This window comes from Scomber japonicus, chromosome 3, assembly GCF_027409825.1.
Source record: "Scomber japonicus isolate fScoJap1 chromosome 3, fScoJap1.pri, whole genome shotgun sequence".
In the NCBI taxonomy this organism is placed as follows: domain Eukaryota; kingdom Metazoa; phylum Chordata; class Actinopteri; order Scombriformes; family Scombridae; genus Scomber; species Scomber japonicus.
Window position 1 is genome coordinate 7,717,988 of NC_070580.1, and position 23,076 is coordinate 7,741,063.

At 39.8% G+C, this 23,076-nt stretch overlaps 1 protein-coding gene across 1 annotated transcript; it reads left to right on the forward strand.

Annotated features, from left to right (window-relative positions):
- Positions 1 to 1,142: 1,142 nt before the first annotated feature.
- LOC128356043 (carbohydrate sulfotransferase 11-like) lies at positions 1,143 to 22,635 on the forward strand. Its single transcript, XM_053316473.1, has 3 exons — positions 1,143 to 1,594; positions 13,337 to 13,416; positions 21,087 to 22,635. Exons 1-3 carry the CDS (start codon positions 1,501 to 1,503, stop codon positions 21,930 to 21,932), a joined length of 1,020 nt encoding a protein of 339 aa, XP_053172448.1. The 5' UTR covers positions 1,143 to 1,500; the 3' UTR covers positions 21,933 to 22,635.
- The last annotated feature ends 441 nt before the right edge of the window (positions 22,636 to 23,076 follow it).

Genomic DNA, 23,076 nt, shown 5'->3' on the forward strand with positions numbered 1-23,076 from the left:
GGCTCGACATGGAGACCCAACTGAAACTTGAATTTTACCATTCTTACACCTTGTTTGGTATACTATTACTGTATATATTTATATATGCATATGTGCATAAGTGTCCATTGTATTCAGGGCGATAGCTAAGGCTGTAACCCCGCCCCCAGCTGTCTTTGTTTTATTTTGTTTTCCATTTTTAAATTGTTCACTTTTTAAAGCTAATGGTCTACTAAATCGAGTAAATTCAGCTCTCAAAGTCCATATGAACAGGTTTGAAAACCCTTTTTGCAGTTGTTTTTTTATTTTTTTATTGTGCTTTTAACAACTGAAACTTGTAAAACAACTGTCCACATGAGATGCAATAGAAAGTATGACATTCAGATCTGTTACAATATACATCTGTAATAAACAATATATGTACCTACAAATGTAATCTTGTATCAAAAGATTTTGTTCGTTGTTAACATGAAACATGTGTTTTTGTCAAGTTTTAGTTGAATAAAAGTCTGGGCATTTTAATGTTATCTTAGTAAGAGAAACATAAACTATTTAAGCATAGTTTTAGTGGAATCTGTTGACATTTCAGTCTTTCTCCACCATCAGATTATATTGAACATTTCAGTCGGTCTAGTTTAAGCAAAACCACATTTTTTAAGTGAAATTTATTTCACATATCATTTGTGTTTTATCATCATCTGATGAAAGACAGATTGCATAATTATTAATGCTGGTTTGCAGAAAGTGTCTGATGGTATTAATCTAAGAAATACATCAAGAGATGGATATGATTTACAGATTTATTTTCAAACAACACATTGTGATTCAGCAACTGAGACCCAATTAAATTATTATAAAAGAATGACAGCTGTACAGACAATGAAATATTTTGAAACCTTTTTTTTTTATTGCACAAAGAACAAAATGATCTTTCTGTTCTGAGCAGCTGAAATAAAAGCAGAAATCCTAATGAAATAATGCTGTCACCTGGAGCTCAGTATGGGAGTGTCACTTTGAAATGTCTATCCGGATCTCTCTGTTACTGGACTGTGGTTTGCTGAGACTCTGCAGGCGTATTTTTTGGGTAGAGAGGGGTTAAAGGTTTGGAAAAACGCCGTGCGGGCATAAAAACCCCCTCTTCCACAAACAGACCGGCCTCTGCTCGGACTACACCGACAGTAATGCCTCCTGTTCCACTTTCTCTACACCGACGCACAGTCACATTACGGTAACGTTAAGACACGGCGGACCACCGGGGGTCTGCCGATCGTCTCTCGCCTCTTAATCCCCCCTCCCCACCACCTTTTTTTCCATCTTCACCACCGAGACTTCCAGACTGGACATGCGAGGATGTACCGTAAGAAGATAAGGAGCGGCAAAGGTCAGCGAGCCGGATCGATGCTCCTCTCCGTGATAAAGTAGCTCAGACACCGCGGCGCCGTCAAAAGGAGAAGCCGCCTCTGGTCGCATGAACGCCGGCAGGACTTGGCTCTGCTGCTCGGTCCTTTCCACAGACTCAGGATGAGGAAACCTAAAGTCATTCGGATGGTTTTTGCCTTGAGTCTAGGATGCTTCATTATGGTCATCTTTTACTTTAACAGCAATCTGAGGCCAGGTGGGCAGAAATTCATTCAAATACATTTAATGTTTTAATATGATCATTTAATTATGTATTTATCTGTGTCAGAATATAAGGATGTGTTAAGGATACTAGACATATCCAGCATACATTGTTATTGTGAACTTTATTAAAGCCTAATGATACCTACAGAGGTGCTAATACAACATACTGTACTGTATTAACTAACTTAAAGACACAAGAATGTAAAAAAAACTGAGATCCCATAAAACATAATGCATTTTTCTGCATTAGTGGATACACATTTGTACACACCCATGTTTAAGACAGTATCATGTATTCTATATGTTGTGTACAAATCTGAAAGCATATCTGATGTATATATTGTCTATGTATGGTTTAATGTTGTAGTTTAAAATGCAGCAGGCCAGCTGGTCCCATTCTGTTTAGGTTTGCTTATGTTATGTCCACGTGTCTAATCAATCACATGTGTATACATTCCTACAGCCTTGGTGCATGGGTATAGAATAGGGTGATGAAATGACTTTACAGCAGATCAAAAGGATTTCTGTGTGGTATTAATTATTTTTCATATTGAGCCAACAGTATCCTCCCTCCCTATCCCCACCATCACATCTGTCCCTCTGCAGTCCCACCCCGTGTCTGTATATAACCCCGTGAACCACAGGTCTGTGTCGAGGAACAATTTAATTACCAAACTGGTTAGTGGAGTGTTTCCTCTGCTACGTGGAGGAAGGTTGGGAGAGGTTGCAGCTGGCTGGTAGCGGGGTTTGGCCCTCGCTGAGATCTGTTTCCACCTCTTCCAGGTCCCCCTCTCTGCCACATACAATGGCCTCATTCAGACATGTCCAGTTATATCATGAGCCAAAAAAGCTCATATAGCGCATACTGTGAGGAGCAGTTTGGGTTTTTAAAGAGAGGGTTAGTTCTGGATGTGTGTGATGTGTGATATGAGGCAAAATACTGTCTCTATGAAAGACCTGCCTCATGTGGAGACCAGGAGGAATCTTGGTTTTAATGTGCTGTTACAGTAGACATTTTTGGGAGCGATTTGAATCATTCAAAGAAAAACCCTGGAACCTTTAGATAATTGTACATTGTTTGTTATGTTTGATGCATTCCAGGAGTGACTTTGTGGTGATGAGTCATTCACAGTAGCTATTTTGATACAATTTTCCCTGAATTGTTGCCCTCTGTTTGAAACAGTCCTGTCACACAGCACTTTCTGTAGAAGAAATAACAAAATCTGACTTGGACTGTTGACGGGTCTGATCTCAGTTTTCTGCTCGTTCTATTGAAGTCTATTATCTGCTCTAGAAATATGGCTGCTTGGTCTGCTGTTGTCAACATTTGTCCATTTCTCATGTTTAATAAAGACATGTAGACTTGCCATAGCAAGTGTTATCAAAAGACTGGTTTTACTAAGATGGACACTTAAACAGAACCATTGTGTCATTGGTTACACCTGTGCTTTTCCTGGTATGACAAGTAAAAATGTCTGCCGTGACAGAGGGCTACTATGCACCAAAACAACAAAATGAACCTACTGTAAGTGCCAGTTAAACCAGGAAAGGGCACAGCAACACTTATTCATGCATCCTCATGAATACTCTGTGCTGGAAGCTTGCTGACTTAGTGACTACTTGCTGGTTTTGGAGTGGCTACTTGTGGCTTGCTATCTTCTAGCTAGCCAACTACCAGTTAGTAAGCTAGTTTGTTCGCTAAGTGGGCAGTAAGCTAGCTGTTAACTCCGTTGACTAATAGTCCCATCATTTGTACCCTGAAATTTCAACTGGAATGCCCCCTGAAGTTGGATTTACAACTCAGAAGGTCGGACGGACTTCACCAGTCCCAAACTCAAAATCCAAGATGGTAGCCCTGAGCATCAACAGTGTGAAAGTTGTATTAATATCCTGTTTATTAGCAGTTTTGTCTTATTTGTGTCTCATTAAATCAGTCATACACACAGAACTGTCCAATTTCTATCTGTGGACATATTGCTACGCTGTTTGTATGAGCAAAATACAGCGAACTGCGTTTTTATCAACTGATATTGCTATCAATGGCTAACTTGGCTAGAACTGGTTTTCTGACTTCTAAACTAGAACAATTCTTGGGTGTGGCGTCATTCCCTGCTCCGACTTCTTACATATCATAAAGCTCACATATATTTGTACCATCCACTTATTTGTGATGACTGAATGCAGACTGTTCCTGTCTTCCATGTCTTTTGTAGAGCTGAATGGTTAAATGAAATTAGTTGGAGAGACACAGTTAGGCTAAAATTGTAGCTTTCTCCCTTTGAGAGTTCCTTAAAGGTTAGCTATGGTAAGTCAGCTCATCGTGTAATTCACACAGACCCTCATTTATACAATATACATGTTTTTTACTTGCATCCACGTAGACCAGCAGCATTGTTCACACTTGGTACTTACCATATATGTATCCAGAAGATTAAAAATGATCGGGATGTCCTGGTAGTCTACTGGTTAAGACATAAAACTAACATAACTGTGTTTGGTTCAGGCTACAGACCTTTACTGGATTACATAGCCTACTCCTTGCTCACCATTACTGTCTCTCTGAACTGTCAAAGTCTAACATTTAGAGAAAGTTATCGTAACTATCATATCCACTAGGGATCAGATTGGCGCCAAATCATCTCAGGCCATAAGAACATTGAGTTTGCATAGTGTAAACATAACTAAATATGTGGTCACCCTGGGAGATGATCATTAATGTTAAAATCAACAAAAGTGGGGAAAAGGCATCTTTGAAACATTCCACTATTGTTCAGAGTCTGCTGCTGGCTCTTCTTTACAACATGATATACTGCCAATATTGTCCTCATGGGTTAAATTATTGTAGCATTTATTTCTCAGGCATCACGCAGCACTAAGAAATGTGGTATAGAGGGAAGCTATCGTGCACATACAAATGTGTAGTTTAAAATAAGTACAGTATAAGCACTCTAAAAAAACCTGAGGGTCTAAGAGGTTACCGTTGGTATTTCGGTGTCAAGTAGCTTGAAAGTACTTGGAATGCATCTCCTGTTTCATCCATTAAACCTGCCTGTCAGGTTTAAATTAATTTAAATTGCTTTCAGATATGCAACCCAGTCTGGCTTATTTGCATTTAGAACACCTTCACCTTCCCTCTCTTGCTCCATCTGGGGTAAAGGTCATATTGTTTTTGCAAAGACTATATAAAGCTGCAGGAGGGCAGCCACATAACAAAGGAATGCTCTGTCAGATTCGGGTTACAACGTGGAAATTGTCTTGTTTTTGAGTTGTGCATTTTTGCAAACAGTGCTTATCTAAATTTAGGATAATTACATAAATGCAGATTGAGTTTACTGTACAAGCAGTGTATGCTGCATTGTCATCGATCTAGTGGATGGAAATAGCGGTTTTGACATCTGGTTTTTTAACATTATCCAAGATTCTTTCAAATGGTTGCCTGCGAACGTGAGTTTTAAAAATCTCAAAGGAGTTTGAGCTGGATATCAACAAAACCGTCGCAGGTCTGGCAGATTTGTATCACTTTTTGGAGAACAACAGGTTTTTTGACCGTATTGACTTGTCATCATGGACATTTCTTGCAAGGGCAGCTATGGTTACTCTAAAGAGTTTACGAAGACCCCAGGACTGAAGAGAAAAAAGCCTCTGTAAAGAAGAAGAGTCTGGAATGCGTTGTGTTATGTTTTATAGCATTGTCAGGATATTGTCCAGCACATCCCCCTCGACATAAAATCCATTGATTTATTTATATGTCACCAGTAACATTTACAGATACAGATGTGGGTTGATGGGCAGCTACTTCTAACTATTTAATTACAAGACTAACCTCAGATTCTTGTTTTGGGCCTTGAGGTAGCTGTCATTATCCCAGTACTTGAGAGGTACCCCCACCTCTTACCTCCCTTGTCTGGGCTTGACTTTAGGCCATGAGTCATAAAAATTAACTGTTCAGCACTCCGACTTCATTGGAACACCTGCAGTGCACTAAACAAATTAAATCCAGGGTTGCTTTGGACATGGTATTGGAAGTGGAAAGGGTTGAGGGTGGAAAGAGTCAACCCATTAGCACTGCTTGTCCCTTAAAATGTCATAAAGCCTTATAGATATGACAGTAATTCAAAATCCAGAACAAAACATCCACAAAGGAACAGCGCGTCAACTTCATACGATATCCAGCAGTTGCCAACTGAAATCAGTTGTGCCTCCAAACTGCTGTCAGATCCTCTGCCATCCAAAGCTGTCTGATGACAGCTCAGGGTGACCCTGCTGTTCCAACCCACTTTCCTTCAGCCAGCTGCATATTTACAGAGCTGCTGGAGCCGATTGCTCGGCAAGCATTTATTTCATTAAGTCCATCTGCTTCACAGCACAAATCCCAGAGTGATTTGATTGAGAGGTTTGTTCTTTTACTGTTGATATTGCTCAATAAGGCCCCCACTCCTCAGAGTCGTGATGTTTTTACTGAAGCCTGACATGCTTGTGGCAAGGACTCTGTAAATACAAATAGCAAGGACAAAACTTCTGACTCAAATATCTTGACAGCTATTGCATGTATTGAAATGACATTTTCTACAGACATTCAGTGGTCTGCAGAGGATGAAGCCCACTGACTTAAGTGTTCTCGTGTGTGTTTTCCTAGCGCCACCTTAAGGTTGGCACTTTTAGTTTTGTGTGAAATGTCTTTGCAGTTTATTGCAATGGATTAGCACAACATATTGTAAAGATGTTCATGGATTGTAATGTCATAACTCCTGATGTCTTTGTTGATCATGTGACCTCTCCTGTAGCGATATCATGAGGTTGACCATTTTAGCATTTCAGGGTGAAAAACTGCAACAAATATTGGATGGATTGCTGTGAAATTTGGAATGGCCAAGTACTTGAAGAAAAACTGTATTTATTGCATATAAACTACAATTACTATGTATTATTTATATGTCATATATTTATTCTATGTATTTATATTTCCTATTCTTTTCCCTATTGCTTTTGTTTGACCCTATATGTCGTTATATATCAGCATTTATCTACTCTTTTATTTATTTCTCTTTATATTTTCTTTTTTACTTATTTATGCCTTCATTCATTCCTCTTTATATTTCCACATTTATTTTCCTATCCATGTACAGGTTTATACAGATTTATTCTTTTTTTTATGGCACTCCTGTGACTCCATAGCTGTTCAGCAAACACACATGGAAAGTTACAAAAGTGGAACATTATTCCCTCACTGAAACACATGACGGACACGTGACAGCATAGAATATGAAGCACTTGCAGCAGAGTGTGGCAGGCAATCAACTTTCTAGTTAATGATTTAAACGCTGGAGAGGATCCATAAGAGCAGAACATCTGTTAACCTAATGTTGAATATATCAGTGCATGACATTTTATTTTTTATGTTTTTTTTTCATCATCACCCTGTTAATTTGCACTTCCAACTTCCACTTTTAAATGCAACAGGGTTGAAACATGCAACTGGATACCACAATTAACATTTCAGCGAGCCAACTAATGTTTCACCCCACAAATCCACATCAGACCCTTGTAGCCTTTTAGTATCAAAAAGATTCATATCCGACATCTGCATACATTCTTCTGAGGCTCAATAAACTCCACCACACACATGCCTCGCGTTTGCACTAACACCCTTTAAACACACACATTTGTGGTCTATAAGGATCAGACTTTCCCTTGTACAGTGTGTGTCTCTCAGTAAAGCTGCTCTTTGGCAGGAGAGGCCAAGGAGGGGGTGAGGGGGCCCCCAGTTTTCCCAGTGGGACCTAAACACAGAGCTCCGTTTATGGCCCGGACAGGAGGAACACACATTGGCCTTTCTATATTTTGCATTGCCTAAGCTCTGGTTTCTGTATGAACGCAGAGGAATGCAGAAGAGAAGGCTCTGCAGTTTGGGTCTAGACAGGGTTAAACCAACAGGACTGCTGCTTCCTTTTTAAATGGTCTTCAGGTGGAGTCAGTGAATCTTCTCTATCAGTGGAAGAACAGCTGAGACAGTGTTTGGAAATGCACACGATCTCTCTCTATATGCATCCTCTGATATTCAGCGGTTCAACATTTCTAAAACTTGAATTCCTGATATAACGCATCTGTGTTAAATACAGACAATATGTTGATTGTAAATGTCCTTGCCTGCTGATGTGATGCTGCATTAGCAAGGGAGTGATGGCACACAATGAACTCTTTCAGCCCATCTCAGCTTGTTGCTGAAACACTCACAGTCTGCCAGGTATTGGCCAGTTCCTAAATTATTTCAGACGTTACCTTCTGCTGAGATGGCTTAGGGAGTGGTCATGTTGGAAATGTGTTCCTGAGTCACTGGTAGTTTCCATAAGGAAATGTAATGTGTTTGGAGAACAAGTCAGATAAATGAGTGGACTGTAGATGAATGCTTGCTTCATCTAAGTAGCTCAAAGCAGAGGACCAAGCCTTTCTTTGGACGCAGCATCTCTGGTTCTGTTCATTCCAGCAATAAGGCATCATTTAGTATCTTGACAGACAATGAAGCTAGCGTCTTCCGCATACAGTTGAACATCTGTTAGGCAGCAGATGGGCATGCTGTCATAATGTGATTATGCTAAGAATGATACAGAAATGTGTCTTCTGAGAATTTTATATTTTATACCTTGTTGCATGCAGTACAATCAAAATCCACTTGCAGTTTTAAGTTGTTTAACTTATTCACAGTTGTGATCCTGTGTTGTTTGGTCCAGTTGAGTTAGTGGTTGGGTTTCCTCTAGGTCCAATTCTTATGAGCCGATCTGAACCCAATAATCATACTTGGTTGTGGACCAAAACAACCACACCAAGACCTTTCGAGGAAGTGGTTTCAGTCCGGTCACAAACATATTCTGGAGCAGCTTGTTTGTGGTGGGAAAGTGATTTGACCCCAATCGGACCCAATTCCAAGTGGTATTCCCCAAGTTTGAGCTCAACATATGCCATAGCCAGGTGCACTTTGCATTTTGAGATGCGGATTAGCAAAATGAACAGTTGTTAGCAGTCGAGGTCTGAGACCAGCAACAAGCAGCTGCCTTCTTGGTATTTGGGAGGATTGGACTTTTCCTGTATTTACAATCGTGATCCCATGTGCTTCTGTGTGAAAAGAAGCCAAACCAAGGCAGAAACACAACCAGTTGAGCAACTTGTCCACTGATTTAGACAGACAGAGAAAATAAACTATTGGTTTGAAATTGCTGTTAGTCACTTCATTCATCTTTGGCATATTTGATCTCAAAAAGCCAAGAGAAAATGCATCCAAGAACAATTTGAGACTGATGGAAATCACATTCTAGCCAGATGTTGCAAAAGTGAATGTAACCTTTACTCCTCCCAAGTGCAACTACGTCAGTAAGGAGTGTTTGTGGAGGAAACTTCTATAGAATCTGTCCCCTGTGATAACAGCAGCTGCAGTTACTCGAGAGAGAATTTATCTGCATGGGTGAGGGAATGGCGTCAATAAGTGCCTGTGGCAATGATAAAAACTTGTCCTACTGTTAGTGTTGAAAAGGTCTGAATCCATTTGTAAGCAGAAACAATTTCAGTTGGCTTCAGGGAAACTATGAAATTCGAGGATTGAAAGTCGACAAGTCTGTGGTGTCAGGAGCTAAGCCTGTCATGAAAGCAATGAGCAAACATGGACATTCTAAAAAGGATAATGTGGTTTGTGCTGTTTCTTGTAAAAAAAAGCAGATTGCAGTCCGGCAGCCAACTTTTTAAACATCAGTTGTTGGAGTTTCCTTGAACATGTCACCTAGTCATTCACTGTGATGGATTACATGCCTCAAATAAGTTAGAAGTGTCTGTATTACAGTCTGTCAAACAGTGATTTTTGAGTTTCTCCCAGTGTTATCTGTCGCTGTACTAACCAGAATTATACTGATAACTCTAAAAAATTTATGAGATCTGCCTTTTATCCCTCACACGCTCCGCTCTTCCCCACAGTTTGCTCTTTAATACACACTGAGCTCTGTACATGTGTCACTGGCTGGCTCTGCCATGTCACTGAGTTTACAGTTCATAAGCTGCTTGGCACTCATGACTGGCCCGATCACACCAAAGTGTGGAAAGAGGCACACACACAGCCATGGTTACTCACCTGAGAATTTACTGCCTGTCTATTGGTCTGTTATAGCCACTGTTTGTGTATCTGCTCTTCATGTAATTGGTCTCACAGATGAATGCTAATTAGCATCAATCCCACTGTGCGTGTAAATGCAGATGACAAATATCACTGTCTAAGCAATTATGAAGCTCATCAGCAGCATAAAATGTAGAGACAATGTAAATCATCAAATAAAGCAATTTGAAAGCATTCTAAATGAAGTCAATGGCACTTTGCATCACTTTGATGACAGTGCAGACAGACAGTCTGAAGAGCCATGAGCTGAAAAGTTGAAACAGATGCAGCTCAGCACATTGCCCACAGAGACTCTCTATGTCACCTGTCCTTGATGATGGCTGGACTAAATTCTGTCTGACTGAGGAATTTTATTAAGAGTTCACAGATGAGGTATCTGTTGGCTTTCAATTCCATTTTTTTTGATTGAAGATGAGATTAAGCATTTTCATGCACACTGCCAAATTTATATGTGCATATCTTCATCAGAAATCATAAAAAAATAATGAATTACGAAATTCAATAAAGCTGCAAGAAGTCATTTGTTTGAGCTTCTGTGTTTTAATCAATCACTTTATACAGCGCCAAATCTTAACAATAGTTATCGCAAGGCACTTTTTTAAATAGAGGAAAGAGAGTAGCATCTCTTATTTACTGTTTGCACCAACAGCTGCTACATCTCCCATTTTAATTACAATGAATCATTAACATGAAGGATTAATTATCATATGCTGGGAATTGCTTGGCTTTGTGTTCATCTTGTTCTGTTTACAGATGTTTATTCCAGCAAAAAATCGTTTGCTCCCTCGGCGAGAAAACAGTTGTCATTTCATTGTTTATGTACTGGCGGTGAAGTCTCTGCTGTCGCGCGCGCGTGTTGAAATGTTGCCTTTTTGCCTTTGATAAGAGCCATATGTGTGGATGTATGAAGCCAAGCTGAGTGTGCCAATATGACGGGATGATTGGTACTTGGTGTGCTGCCTTTCTTCCACATGTATTCGACACACAGAACCAAAAAAAAAAAAGGTATTTAATAAAGGGACTGTATCAACCTGCAGGGTTTGTTTTTGTCTGTTCACCCCTGAATCATGCATCTGGGTCCTCTCTCATCACGTCATCATTTAGAAAAACATTGTTTGAATTAAGACGCCTTGTAAAATAATTTATTTTAAATCTTCAGGCGAATTAGGACTCTGTAGGCAAGACGTGTGTAGGAATAATTAACAGCAGCATATTATTATTTTCTCATGTCATAACATTAACAAGCTCATCAATCTCAGTGCAATAAGCAAACAACTGTAAGAAGCTGGTGAAAGAATGGAAACAGCTTCACATCTTGAGCTTATGACGAATAATTCAATGTATAAAGCAGCTGTATCCACAAAGCCACAGCATATGCTACAGATCCCTCAGCAGCTCCTCTCTGTGCTGATTTGACATCACACACCTGTGGCTGGCAGACGCACAATGTGGCGTGTCGGACGATGAGGAACCGCTCTAAAAAACTCAGACAAACTGAGCTCCTGTGGAGATGATCGCAGTGCCTTGGCAATTTCTGAAAGAGTCCTATTGTTGGGAAGTGTGTCAGCAAGTCGGAGACCAGTTAATGGACTGTTAATGTGAGTGCAGTGCTCAGCTCTGGTTAGACTGAGGACTCCAAAACTTAACTGCACACTGTGAAAGAGGAAAATCTGAGAGGCAACAAACAGAAATAAAAAGCCTTCCTGTCTCATAAAGATGTGATTTAAAGGAATAGTAAATTTAGCTTTTTTTTTTACTGAGGGTTACATCAGAAGATTGGTACAGCTCTCATATCTGTCAGATGGATAACTTAGCTTAGCATAAAGACTCAAAGTGATACTCGTCACTTGTGCTGTGTCTCAAGTCACGTACATCTGTACTTACACTTAATATTTTGTGTGCGTTCACATTGCTAAGTATGGATGAAAACACGGTGCACTGTAATGCCGCTTTTCCATTATACAGTTCTAGCACAACTCGGCTGGATTCGACTCTACCCGGTTTGGTACCAGGTAGGAGGACATGGAGGCGATGGTGTAGTAGCTGCTCAGTCTGTGGCTTTCTGTCACAAACAAAGCAAGAGAAGAGAGCTGTAACTAACTTGTGAAACTATTGTTGCCAGTATTTAAAAATGGCGACATTTTAATATCGGCTCGGCTCACTTGGAACCTCACCAGAGCAGGTACTAAAAAAGTACCAGGTACTATCCCTAATGGAAGCGCAAACAAAACAAGTTGAGTCGAGTAGAGCAGAGTAGTGCTAGAACTCTATAACGGAAAAGGCCCATAAGTACCTGGATGGTGCACTCAAAATGGGCAGAAGGTGGAGCATGGAACTATGGAGTCCATAGTTCCATAGTTCCATAGTATGGACACCTCAACCTCAACGGTCGCCATCTTGTCTACATAGCAGAAGGGGAGGGACCGCACTTTTCAAACTGGAAATGGCAACCGAGGACGTTGTAACTACATCACTATACTATTGTCACATACAAGGCATTAGTATGTAATGTAATGATTTGGTACTGCGAACAATAGCGCTAATGCTAACGCTAGCTTGGTAACTAGCTAATTGTCATTTCCAGTAGGGCGGGACAGTCAAAACTCAACACTAACCTGTCAAAATTTGCACACTACACAAGTAAGTACATAGCGTACACAGTGTACTACACAGAATGTGTTTTGTGTGATTTCAGACACAGTAATGGATTCAGAAATATATGTTGGCTAAAAACATGTTAACTAGTGGGCTTAGAGGTGCTGTTAGGTGGATTTAGGTAGCTTTGTGCTATAAGCAAAGTTAACAATCTCCCAGCTGTAGCTTCATATGGACAGATATTAGAGAGGTATCAATGTTCTCATCTATTGTAACTCTCTGTAAGGAAGCAAATAAATGTACCCCCCCCCCCCCCCAAAAAAAAAAGAACTATTCCTTTTAATATAAAGTAATACAGATCAATAGATCAACAGAGAATATCTCTATTGTCTCATTTAGTGTAATTCACAGGGTGAAACTGATTTTAAGTTGCCTCTGCATTAGATTACAAAGCTGCAGTGCCACATCTGCTCTATAAGAGGCCACAGATTGACTAAATAGCGTTCTAGCTTCAGGTAGTGAAACTGTGACTGTGACCCTGTAAAGCTGTGTAATGTGACTCCAGGGTGAAAGCTCATCCTTGTAAAACAATAGCTCAAGCTTGTTTGTACCCAGTGAGGCTTCTCAACACAACCAGACCTTGTCTGAGGCTGTTTCTGCTTCGCTTCAGTCCACAGAGTCTGACAAAAGTCATTTTTTAAATATAGAAAATTGTATGCTGTGGACTGCCAGATCCTTTTTTATGTAGCATTACGAGAGCAGCGGAGCAGATGAAGCTGCAGAAACAACAGAGCAATAAAATTCACATTTGTGTTCCCATGCTGCATTATTTTTATCTCACAGTTTGTTTACTTTGTTCTGTATATTTCTACTGTTGTGATCTATTTTCACCTTTATATCTTATAAACTACCTACGTACAACAAGATCTTTTAGTCACATGTCATGACCGATGTGTTGTGTTTGTGTTCCTTGTGTCTCCTCAGCCTCGGAGCCGGTCGGTGACAGAAGCAGCGGGCAGAAATCAAGAAGGAGTCCTCTACAGACGCTTTATGATGGTGATCAGGTCAGTCCACCCACCCTCCTCCCTCTTTACCTTTTACTGCAGTCTCATTCTATGACTCATCGTCATTTATGAACGCAATGACTGATGGACAGATTCTGATAATGTTTCCTGTGTGCCGTTGCCACCGAAGCTTGAATAAAAATACCTGGCAGACGGCATTAACCGCAGTGAGCTCGGCCCAGTGTTTAATGATAAGTACGGGTTTGATTCTCTGATATATATTTTTTTTAATAATGATTTTCCAGCATTGTAGTAATACTCAAGTACAATTTTAGACCTCCAAGTGGAAATTTTCTGGATGTGGCCACAATTCAAAAGTAGTTAGAAGTTTTATTCTATTTAAGAGTGGCACGAGAGCCGTTATATGATGAGGTGAATTTCTTCTTGTCAGTAGCGATTAAAAAAGAAGAAACAAGAAATGGGGATCGACAGTAAAATGATGAAGTAATAGTGGAACAATGTGAGTTAAATGTGCAACATTATGTGCAGATATAACATGCTACTGCTAAAGAAAGCTGCAGAAATATTATATAAGTTGGATTCCAGTTACAGGAGCAATGAAAATGAACCTTTAATTGGCAATATTGACAGAAAAACAATAGCAGGGTGTACTCGGCATCAGCTAAAAGGACAAACGGTTGTAATCACACATAGATCATATTTATCTGAACTGTGACAGCTCGCTTAATATGTAATCTGTGTGACACAAACTAAAGCGATTCCTCATGTGAGTTTTTGGCCTTTCAGCTGAGCTCACTTGGCTCAGTACTATCACCATCTGTACATCTCACAAACTCAACACACGTTTTTCTTCTTGTTTTTGTGACAAAGCAGCAATCTGAGGTAATTACTTCAGATTCTTTATTTCAGATCTGTTATAAACCTTCAGCTTCAGGCGTTTTCCTGCTGCGCGGTGTCTCAAAGGGGCTAAATGAAGCTTACAACCTTTTTCCATGAGATTTACATTATTTGGCTCTGTTCCTCCGTGTTGCATTCACTGTCAGCTGCGTCATTGTTTTTCCAGCTTACCTGCCGGATACAGTGTCTGCATCATGTGTTTCGTTACTCTGACCTGATTAGTAATTACATACATAATTAAGGTCTATAACTTCACAGCTGGGGTAAAACTGGAACAAATGGAAAAGTTTCTTCACTGTCAGCTGATGAGCAATTACACAACTATTAACAGCAGTGTAGCTTCAGTGTAGATTCATGTAATATATCTAAATGTTGTTTCTGAGAGGTCTCACTCTGTTTTTTTCTGTTTCATTGTTTTCCCCTGTAGTACAAATGCAACTCATGACAAAAGCAGTTAGTGTGAACACATCCAGTGCACAACTGCTGTAGCTATTCAAGGCTGAAGTGTCCCTCCGGAGCAGATAAACACATAATTACTATCATTATTACTCATATTTGAGCTGCTGCTGTTAATCTGGTTGTTTTTTTTTTATTGTGAGGAAGTCACGAGACTCCCGATTAACAGTAGATGATATCACAGTCTGTCAGCAGTTTTCTGTTTCATCAGATTGAACCCTTACATACTGTACAGGGTCTAATTTGACCAATTTTTACATTTGAGAGAAGATCGAAATCTGATGACTTATCCTAATGTGACCCAGATGATGGAAATAAAAATGGAAATTTCTTAAATTACTAAACTTCTAAACCAAAAAAATGTTTTTGTGCCACTGTTACATATTGTGGTTTGGTTTTGGTTGAGTATTTGACTCATATTTATTCAAAAATTCAAAAACCACTATTCAAAAAATACTGTTTATTCACATTTAACATCATTTGTTGAAAGCATTATGCTCTCCAGTGTTGTGTAACAGTGGACCATTGTAGAGTGTGATTGTTTTGTTTTTCAATCGACAAAAAGCATAAAAAGCAAAGAACACACTCTCTCTGCTCTCTGAAAGCTTCATTCAAAGTGAATCACCAGTTTATTAATGACAGATGAGGTATTCATGATTGATTTGTGGTTCCCAAATTATGTATAGAGACTAATTATGAGTTGATGCTGGGAAATGCACAAATAGGGGTTAAACTATCATATAGTCACCTCGAGATGTAAATGAAGCTTCAAATTGAATGTTACACAGTTAAATGAGGAGTACACAGAGACAGAGAGAGGGTTTTTTTTACAACGTTTGTTTAAGCGCAGCAGCCAACAGCATGAATGTCCAGCAAACTGTTGTTTTGACATTTTAACTGCAGATCTATTTATGATAAGGTTCCAAATAAGGCTGCAACTGACCATTATTGTCATTATTGGGTTGATCTGTCGGGGATTTTCTCATTAATTTGATTTGTTGTTTGGTCTATAAAATTCCATGAAATAGTGAAACATGTTCCCCAAAGCACAAGGTGACATCATCAAATGTCTAATTTTGACCCAACAATCCAAAACTCCAAGATATTCAGTTTACTGTCACAGAAAGCGGAAAGTTTTCACATGTTGGAAGGCAGAATCAAATCATTTCTTCCTTAAACATGACTTCAAATGATTAATTAATTATAAAAATAGCAATACAAAACCAAGCCATTAAGTGATTGCAGCTTTACTTGGAAGTATGACTGTGTCTGGTAAGTACGAAAGGGGATTTGGGGTTAAATATAACCCACATTATAGCCTATTTTTATAGATTATGTGGATGAATTTGATGTAAATGTGTTTTATATACCACACATATGATCACTTTTCTATCCAAGTGCACAAAAGTGTGTTTGCATGCATGCTCATGTGCGTGTGTGTAAGTTGATTTCAGAGCCAAACACAGGATGAGCACAGTGGACAGTGCAGCTGACTGCTCCTTCTGTCCCTTAGTTACTGTTGCTACGCCTGTCAGACTTTCCATTCTCACAGAGCACAGAGTGATAAAGATTCACTACTAGTATAACTGTCACTTACAATTTTGCTTTTTTTTTGTTTTTGAAAAAGTAACAAAAAAAAAAAAAGAAAAAAGACGCAACACACCCCAAATGCTGTAAACAGAGAGTATTATTGCTCTTACTACAGCCCAGCTTCAACATGTGGATAAATCCAAATCCTGACTAAATCTCCGGGGGTTTAGTGAATTGGTGTAATAGGGATTTCTCTTAATTAAGCCACTGGCCCTTGAAATGTCTGTGCATGTTGCTGTGTGGGATATGTTCCACTCCACCATGTGTGAATCTGAGTGGGAACAAGCAGGTAGGAGAGATGAATAATACATGAAACGTCTGCTGTCTGTATCTTAAACCAAAAAAGCCGTCACAGAAGTCTCTCGTCAGTAACTCGGTGGCTTTTGCGGCTCCTTCATGATATTATAGCGCAGCTGCTTTTTGATGTTTTTGCTCCAGAAAGCCGGGGGGGGGGGGGGGGGGGGGGGGGGAGTTCTAACATCTTTGTTTAATTACACAGCTGACTTTTATTGAGGAGGATTCATGGATTTGTGCTGGCTAGTGTCAGACTGCAGACACTTAACAGATCAGTGACTTTGGAGCTGTGTTTGATTGGGCAAGAGAGGAATTGTGATATCTGATAGGTATTATGATATCTGAGGTAATTATTTTTATTTCATTTATATATTACTTGGAAAATATGTGCCTCCATCAGAAATCTGATCAGCCAACATTGATCCAAACTATTTAAGTAACTGCAAAGTCAATATAGCTGCACCCATTCATCTGTTAGCTGCAGACTAGAACGTTAATTTCCAACTATTTTGATAATCAATCATTTTAGTCATTATTTAAGGAAAAAAAGTTGAAATTTTGTGTCTAGCTTTTCAAATGTGAATATTTTCTGGTTTCTTCAGCCTTTTTCGGCTTAATATCCTTCGATTGTGACAAAACTAGACATTTGAGGATGCTTCAGGCAACAGTGATAAACGTATCATATGATAAGTCCAACCTTGATCCAAACTGTTTAAATAACCTCAGAAATTTAAACATGTAACCCTTGAGGACATCTTGTTTGAGTGAAATTTCATTTTCGTATGTTTTTAATAGTTTTTAATTAAAAATCAAGCCAGAAATCCTCGTTGGATCACTTTGTAGCATCTGCTTTTAGACGGAGATGACTGTCACGTGTTAATAAGAGTATTACTTTGTATTGGAGCTTTGATGATGGACAGCTGTCTTCCATGGAACTACACATTACTCCTGTCTGTCAGGAAATGTAATATCCGAGCGCTCGAGGACAAATGGCTGAATAGTGAGTGAGCGCTGTCCAGCAATCACTCCTGGATTTCTCACATTAACAACAAATACCATAGTGTCACTACAAAGGGGATTTTTTTCTGTTAAGCCCCCACTTGGGTGTGTCTCTTCCATACATCTTCATCCATGTAGAGGCTGGAGCTACACTTGGAGCCGCAGCCCAGTAAAAGGAGTCCTCTTACAGCTGTTTGCAGTTAAATCTCCATGTGAGGAGAAGGGAAGGTACACATTGCCAGAAAACAAACCAGCTCCAGCAGACATCATTAACTTTTAATTGCTTGTGATATTTTCTTTGTTCCCTTCCACTTAAAGGCTTCCACCAACAGGAGGAAGCCGTTCAACTACCAGAACGAAAACTGGAAATGAGGACGATTAATGAAAGATCAATTTTTATTTATGTATAATGCACCACCAGACTAGTGACTATGTTATCAGTATGTGAACGCTCGTACATGTTGCATTTTTCTGATATGCAGCAGGTAATTAGGTGAAAGAGTAACTGATGGAAATGGGGGGATAATGGCCTGCAGACCAGTACCTTGTCTTAGTCAGTGATCAGCAGTTTGGATTGGACTGATAAACAGTATCATATTATAATGAAGAAACTGTGATAGTGATCAACTTCTTCAAGATATCTAGCTAATGTTTCTGGAAGCCCAAACCAATATAGTTAAGGATAAATCAAGGCCTGTGCTAGTCTGTCATTGAAGAGGAAATTAACCCCAAAACACCAAACCATCTTACCTACAAGAAGAAGACCACATACACACTCACAGATTTAAAGAAAATATACAAACATATATAAAAATTACATTAACATTATATAGAAAAACAACTCTTAGTACTTAATCCAGATCATCACACCTCAACTGCTAAACTAGTATTAAATTCAATGCTGCATTACATGATTTTGCCCACTTGGGGGCAGCAGATCAAACCATTAACACAACAACAGTTATCACCTTTATAAAGCTGATATGGTGAAATCATAAGCAAACTATTTCTTTTGTACTCAACCAGCACACATGGAGCAACATTAGCATTTATCACTTAACAGGTGTTTCCAATAGTAACTCTATATTTAGCTCAGTTTTGGTCTCCACCAGCTCCTGAGAAAATACCTGATCAAATATTACGACACATGCACGTTGCAATTTCAATTAAATTTCGATGAATTGTTCAGCCCTACACATACTCATTTGACTCATTTCTACAAAGCTCCAGCAACACTTATAGTATAGCAACTTTATTGTTAGACCAACGCGTTTCGGCTTATTTAAATACTGTTTGTAATGTGTTTTATGATCACCCTGATGAAGGCCTCAAGCTGGATGTGTTGGTCTATTAATAAAGTTGTTCTACTATACTACAAGTGTTGCTGGATGTTTTTTCCCTTCTCTGTGCACCTTGAACGTTGATGAAGTTGTGCCAGAAACCTCTACTGTACTCATTGTTAATATAAAATTTGGACCAGTGCTTTAAAACCTTGTTGTAAAAACTGAGACAGCATTTAACTCTAAGAAGTGAAAAATACACATCCTCACTTGAACCACCTTTATGCCCTAAAAACCTAATCTAGTTAAATCTGGTCTAATTAAATGTAAAAAGAACATATTTACCCAACTCATTAAGAAGACTTTGGTAATCTCTTGGAATGACATATTTGTCTTGTGGTGCATCCTGGTAGCTATTTTAATATCCTCGAAGACAGTGCTGACTCACGATTATAGCTCAGATGAAGGGATTCAAGTCGTGAAGTGGAAAGAAAGTGTCGTATATGTACAGTACAGTACACAGAATTCTGCTGAGAGAAACGTCGGTGCTGGCTCTACAGTCTTTGGCCTGTCCTTGATGTTCCAGTGTCTGCCAGTAAACACAGAGAGCCACACATACTGTCAAACTGGGAGTCTCAGGGCTCTGACCGCTGCAGTGCAAAGCCAAGCTGAGTAAATGAAAGAAGTAAATAAGACGTTTGTGCCACGAGGAGGCCAAGCTGAACTGGATGACCCGAACATTTTATTAAGGCAGTATGCAGACGGTAGGGGATCGAGCGTGATTAAGACCTCCAGAGAAGTATTTGTAAATATGCTTTCTCACTCTCAGAGAATGCTCCACTTGGCTTACTGTAGTTACTGTAGTTGTTGTACTTTTCTTAGCCTGGCCTCATAGTTTTCATTACCAAGAAATAAAAAAAATGGTCTGTGGTCATGCTCATATTTGTGTTGGACTACAATCCTCAGTGTCTGACTGAGATCACCACTGTGGCTGAAGTGTTGCACTGTCATTGACTGAGGGGTCTTCTTGTTAATGTTGAGTTACAGTAATAAAAGAAAGTGTGCCAGGCTAACTCATATGAAATGTTTTATTGTTGTGTATTGCCAATTACATCTCTCTCATAGTCTCACATTATAAATAATCAACTGGAGAGTGATTAAGGGATAAATCTCGTTTATTTTCATCGTTTTGGCCATCACTTCTTTAAGCTGCTGAGATCTGGTAACACAGCAGCTTCACTACAACAAAGTGTAATGGGGCAAGAAACATGAGCAGGTTGTAAACAAGCTAACGGTTTAACCAGATCATTTATTTGGATGTAAAAATGTCAAAATAAGTGTTGTCTAATCCAATGTATTTAGTGGTGACCGTGAGCCAGATTTCAACTAGAGCTTCAGTTAATGATTATTTTCAGACAATATAATCAGATTTTTTTTTGTTCAATTCAAAACACTTTATTTGTCCTCCAAGTGCAAATCGCAGAGATCAATCAATCAATCAATCAATCAATCTTTATTTATATAGCACCAAATCACAACAAAAGTCATCTCAAGGCACTTTACACATAGAGCAGGTCTAGACCATATGTATGTATAGTAGTACAGTCAACATGCAATGTACAGGGGGTAAAAAAAAGCTGTGCACATTATGATAATAATGATAGAAGATTATTTCCTCAAAAAACCCACTCATTTGGTCTATTAAACAACACATTCATATTGCATCAGTGGAGCAGTTGATTCATCGACTAACCTTTGTTTCAGATCTAAATTCAACACTTCCATTTGGAGGTAAAAAGCCAAGGCCAATCCAAAAGACCAAGAATAATATTGACCTTCACTAGAAAACAGTGTTTGTGCACATGTAACAGTTTGAAATGAAGCACTAGGTCAGTCTGTAAACTGTGACAGATGTTGGGTAAAGATTACATTGTACTTTGTCTCTTGGCTTTGATGAGTGTTTTTCGATAGAACTTGTCTGATTCTTTGACTGATCCATGATCTGACCTATGAGGTTGTAGTTTGAAAGTACTTGGAAAGTATAATATTATCTTAGCTGATATGAATAATGGCCAATACCAATACTAACAGGACCCAAGTTGTATGAACTGGAATGATCCTTAAAAAGTGAATGGACTGATTTATTATATTATAGTTCTTTTGCTTTAATTCGTCTTCTTTTTTCCTCTGTAGGTTGAACCAGCAGTGCAAGTGATCCATCAGGGCCGGCGAGAGCTGTTAGAAGAAGCTTGTCGCTCCTACACCCGCAAACGTAGAGTCCTCATCCCAGAGGACCTGAAGCACGTCATCGTGGACGACCAGCACGGCTTGCTGTACTGCTATGTTCCCAAAGTGGCCTGCACCAACTGGAAACGGGTGCTCATGGTCCTGACGGGCGTCGCCGGGTCTCACCGAGACCCGCTGGAGATACCAGCCAACGAGGCCCACATCCCAGGAAATCTGCGCACTCTGTCGGAGTACACCACCTCCCAGATCAACCAGCGCCTCCGCTCCTACCTGAAGTTCGTCTTTGTCCGCGAGCCCTTCGAGCGGCTGGTGTCCGCATACCGCAACAAGTTCACGAGGAGCTACAACACGGCCTTCCATAAACGATATGGCACAAAGATAGTGCAGCGGCACAGGCCCGACCCACAGCCGGAAGCTCTGGAGAGAGGCAACGACGTCTCGTTCGAGGAGTTTGTGTATTACCTCGTGGACCCGGCCACCCAGCGGGAGGAGCCCTTCAACGAGCACTGGGAGAGGGTGCACTCGCTGTGCCACCCCTGCCTCATCCACTACGACGTGGTGGGGAAGTACGAGACGCTGGAGCAGGACTCCCGCTACGTGCTGCAGCTGGCCGGGGTGGAGGACCAGGTCAGCTTCCCCGCATCGTCCAAGAGCACCAGGACTACAGGAGACATGGCAGCCCAGTTCTTCCACAACATCAGCCCCTTCTACCAGAAGAAGCTGTACAACCTTTACCGCATGGACTTCCTGCTCTTTAACTACTCAGTGCCAGCTTACCTCAAGTTCAGATGAGGCTGGGACGTCAGTCATCCATGGACTCAACTTGACCCGGAGCCTGGAGGCTTGGGTCTTTGTAGGCCTTATTACAGACACCACAAATACTGTTTAAAGCTTCAGAGCTCTAAAATTCATTCATTGCTTTTACAGTCAAAACATCAGGCTGAAGAACTTCTGTGCATACAGCAGGATCCATCAGGGTGAGAAGGAGCTGTAAGAAGCCTGCCGCTCCTACACCCGAATACAAGGAGGAGAGGAACACTTCATCACAAGAAGTGGTTGCCTAAAGAAGGCAGACTATATTTTACTGTAAACAGTGAAGCAGTCGGTCACTGTTTTAAATATGTGAAAAACATTTAACTTCTGGTTTAATTTTATTTTTGTCTGAAATTTGCACGACAAATTTTAATCTCTTCGCCCGGAGGACGCTACAGTAGCACAAGTATTAACATTACATTTGGACGATAAATGTCTCCAAATGTACAGTATGTGCCTTCGATCGTGGGACTTTTTTTGACCCCAGAGGACAACAACAACTTTTATAACTGTGACTGTGTTTATTTTTGTAGGAAGAGACTGTTGTGTAACTATGATATTGTCTTTATTTATTGTGTTATTTCTGACTCCGATAAAGTCAGACAAACCAAAATAGATATAGTTTCTCTCACAATTTCTGAATAAATGCATTTCAGCAAGAATTTGATTACTGGAATTATTCATGTCTTGTAGTTTTGAAGGCAACAATCCTGATTTCTTGACACACTCCTGTACAGATTTCCTTCCCAACACAGCAATCATGACTTCCACATCAGTCCTTTATTTAAATGACAAATCATGAGAGCACTACAAAGTCCAGTAAAGCTTGATGTCGCTGTGAAAATAGGATTCTCGTCATCTTCGGATGCTATTTTTGGAGAAACGCATCGGTAGAGGCGAGCATCTTTCTAAAAGTGCATATCAAACGAGTGAGAAGGCCTCTTACAGAGAGATGCATACTAAACCATTTTGTACACAAAAATAGCATAAAGAAACATCTGTTCATACCTGGAACACGTACTAACACTGGTACAACAGACTAGATTCAGTGGCACGAGTAAAATATCATCCAGTAGAAATTTGGCAACACCAAACAGAGTTTTAAACCTTCATCTTCAGGAAC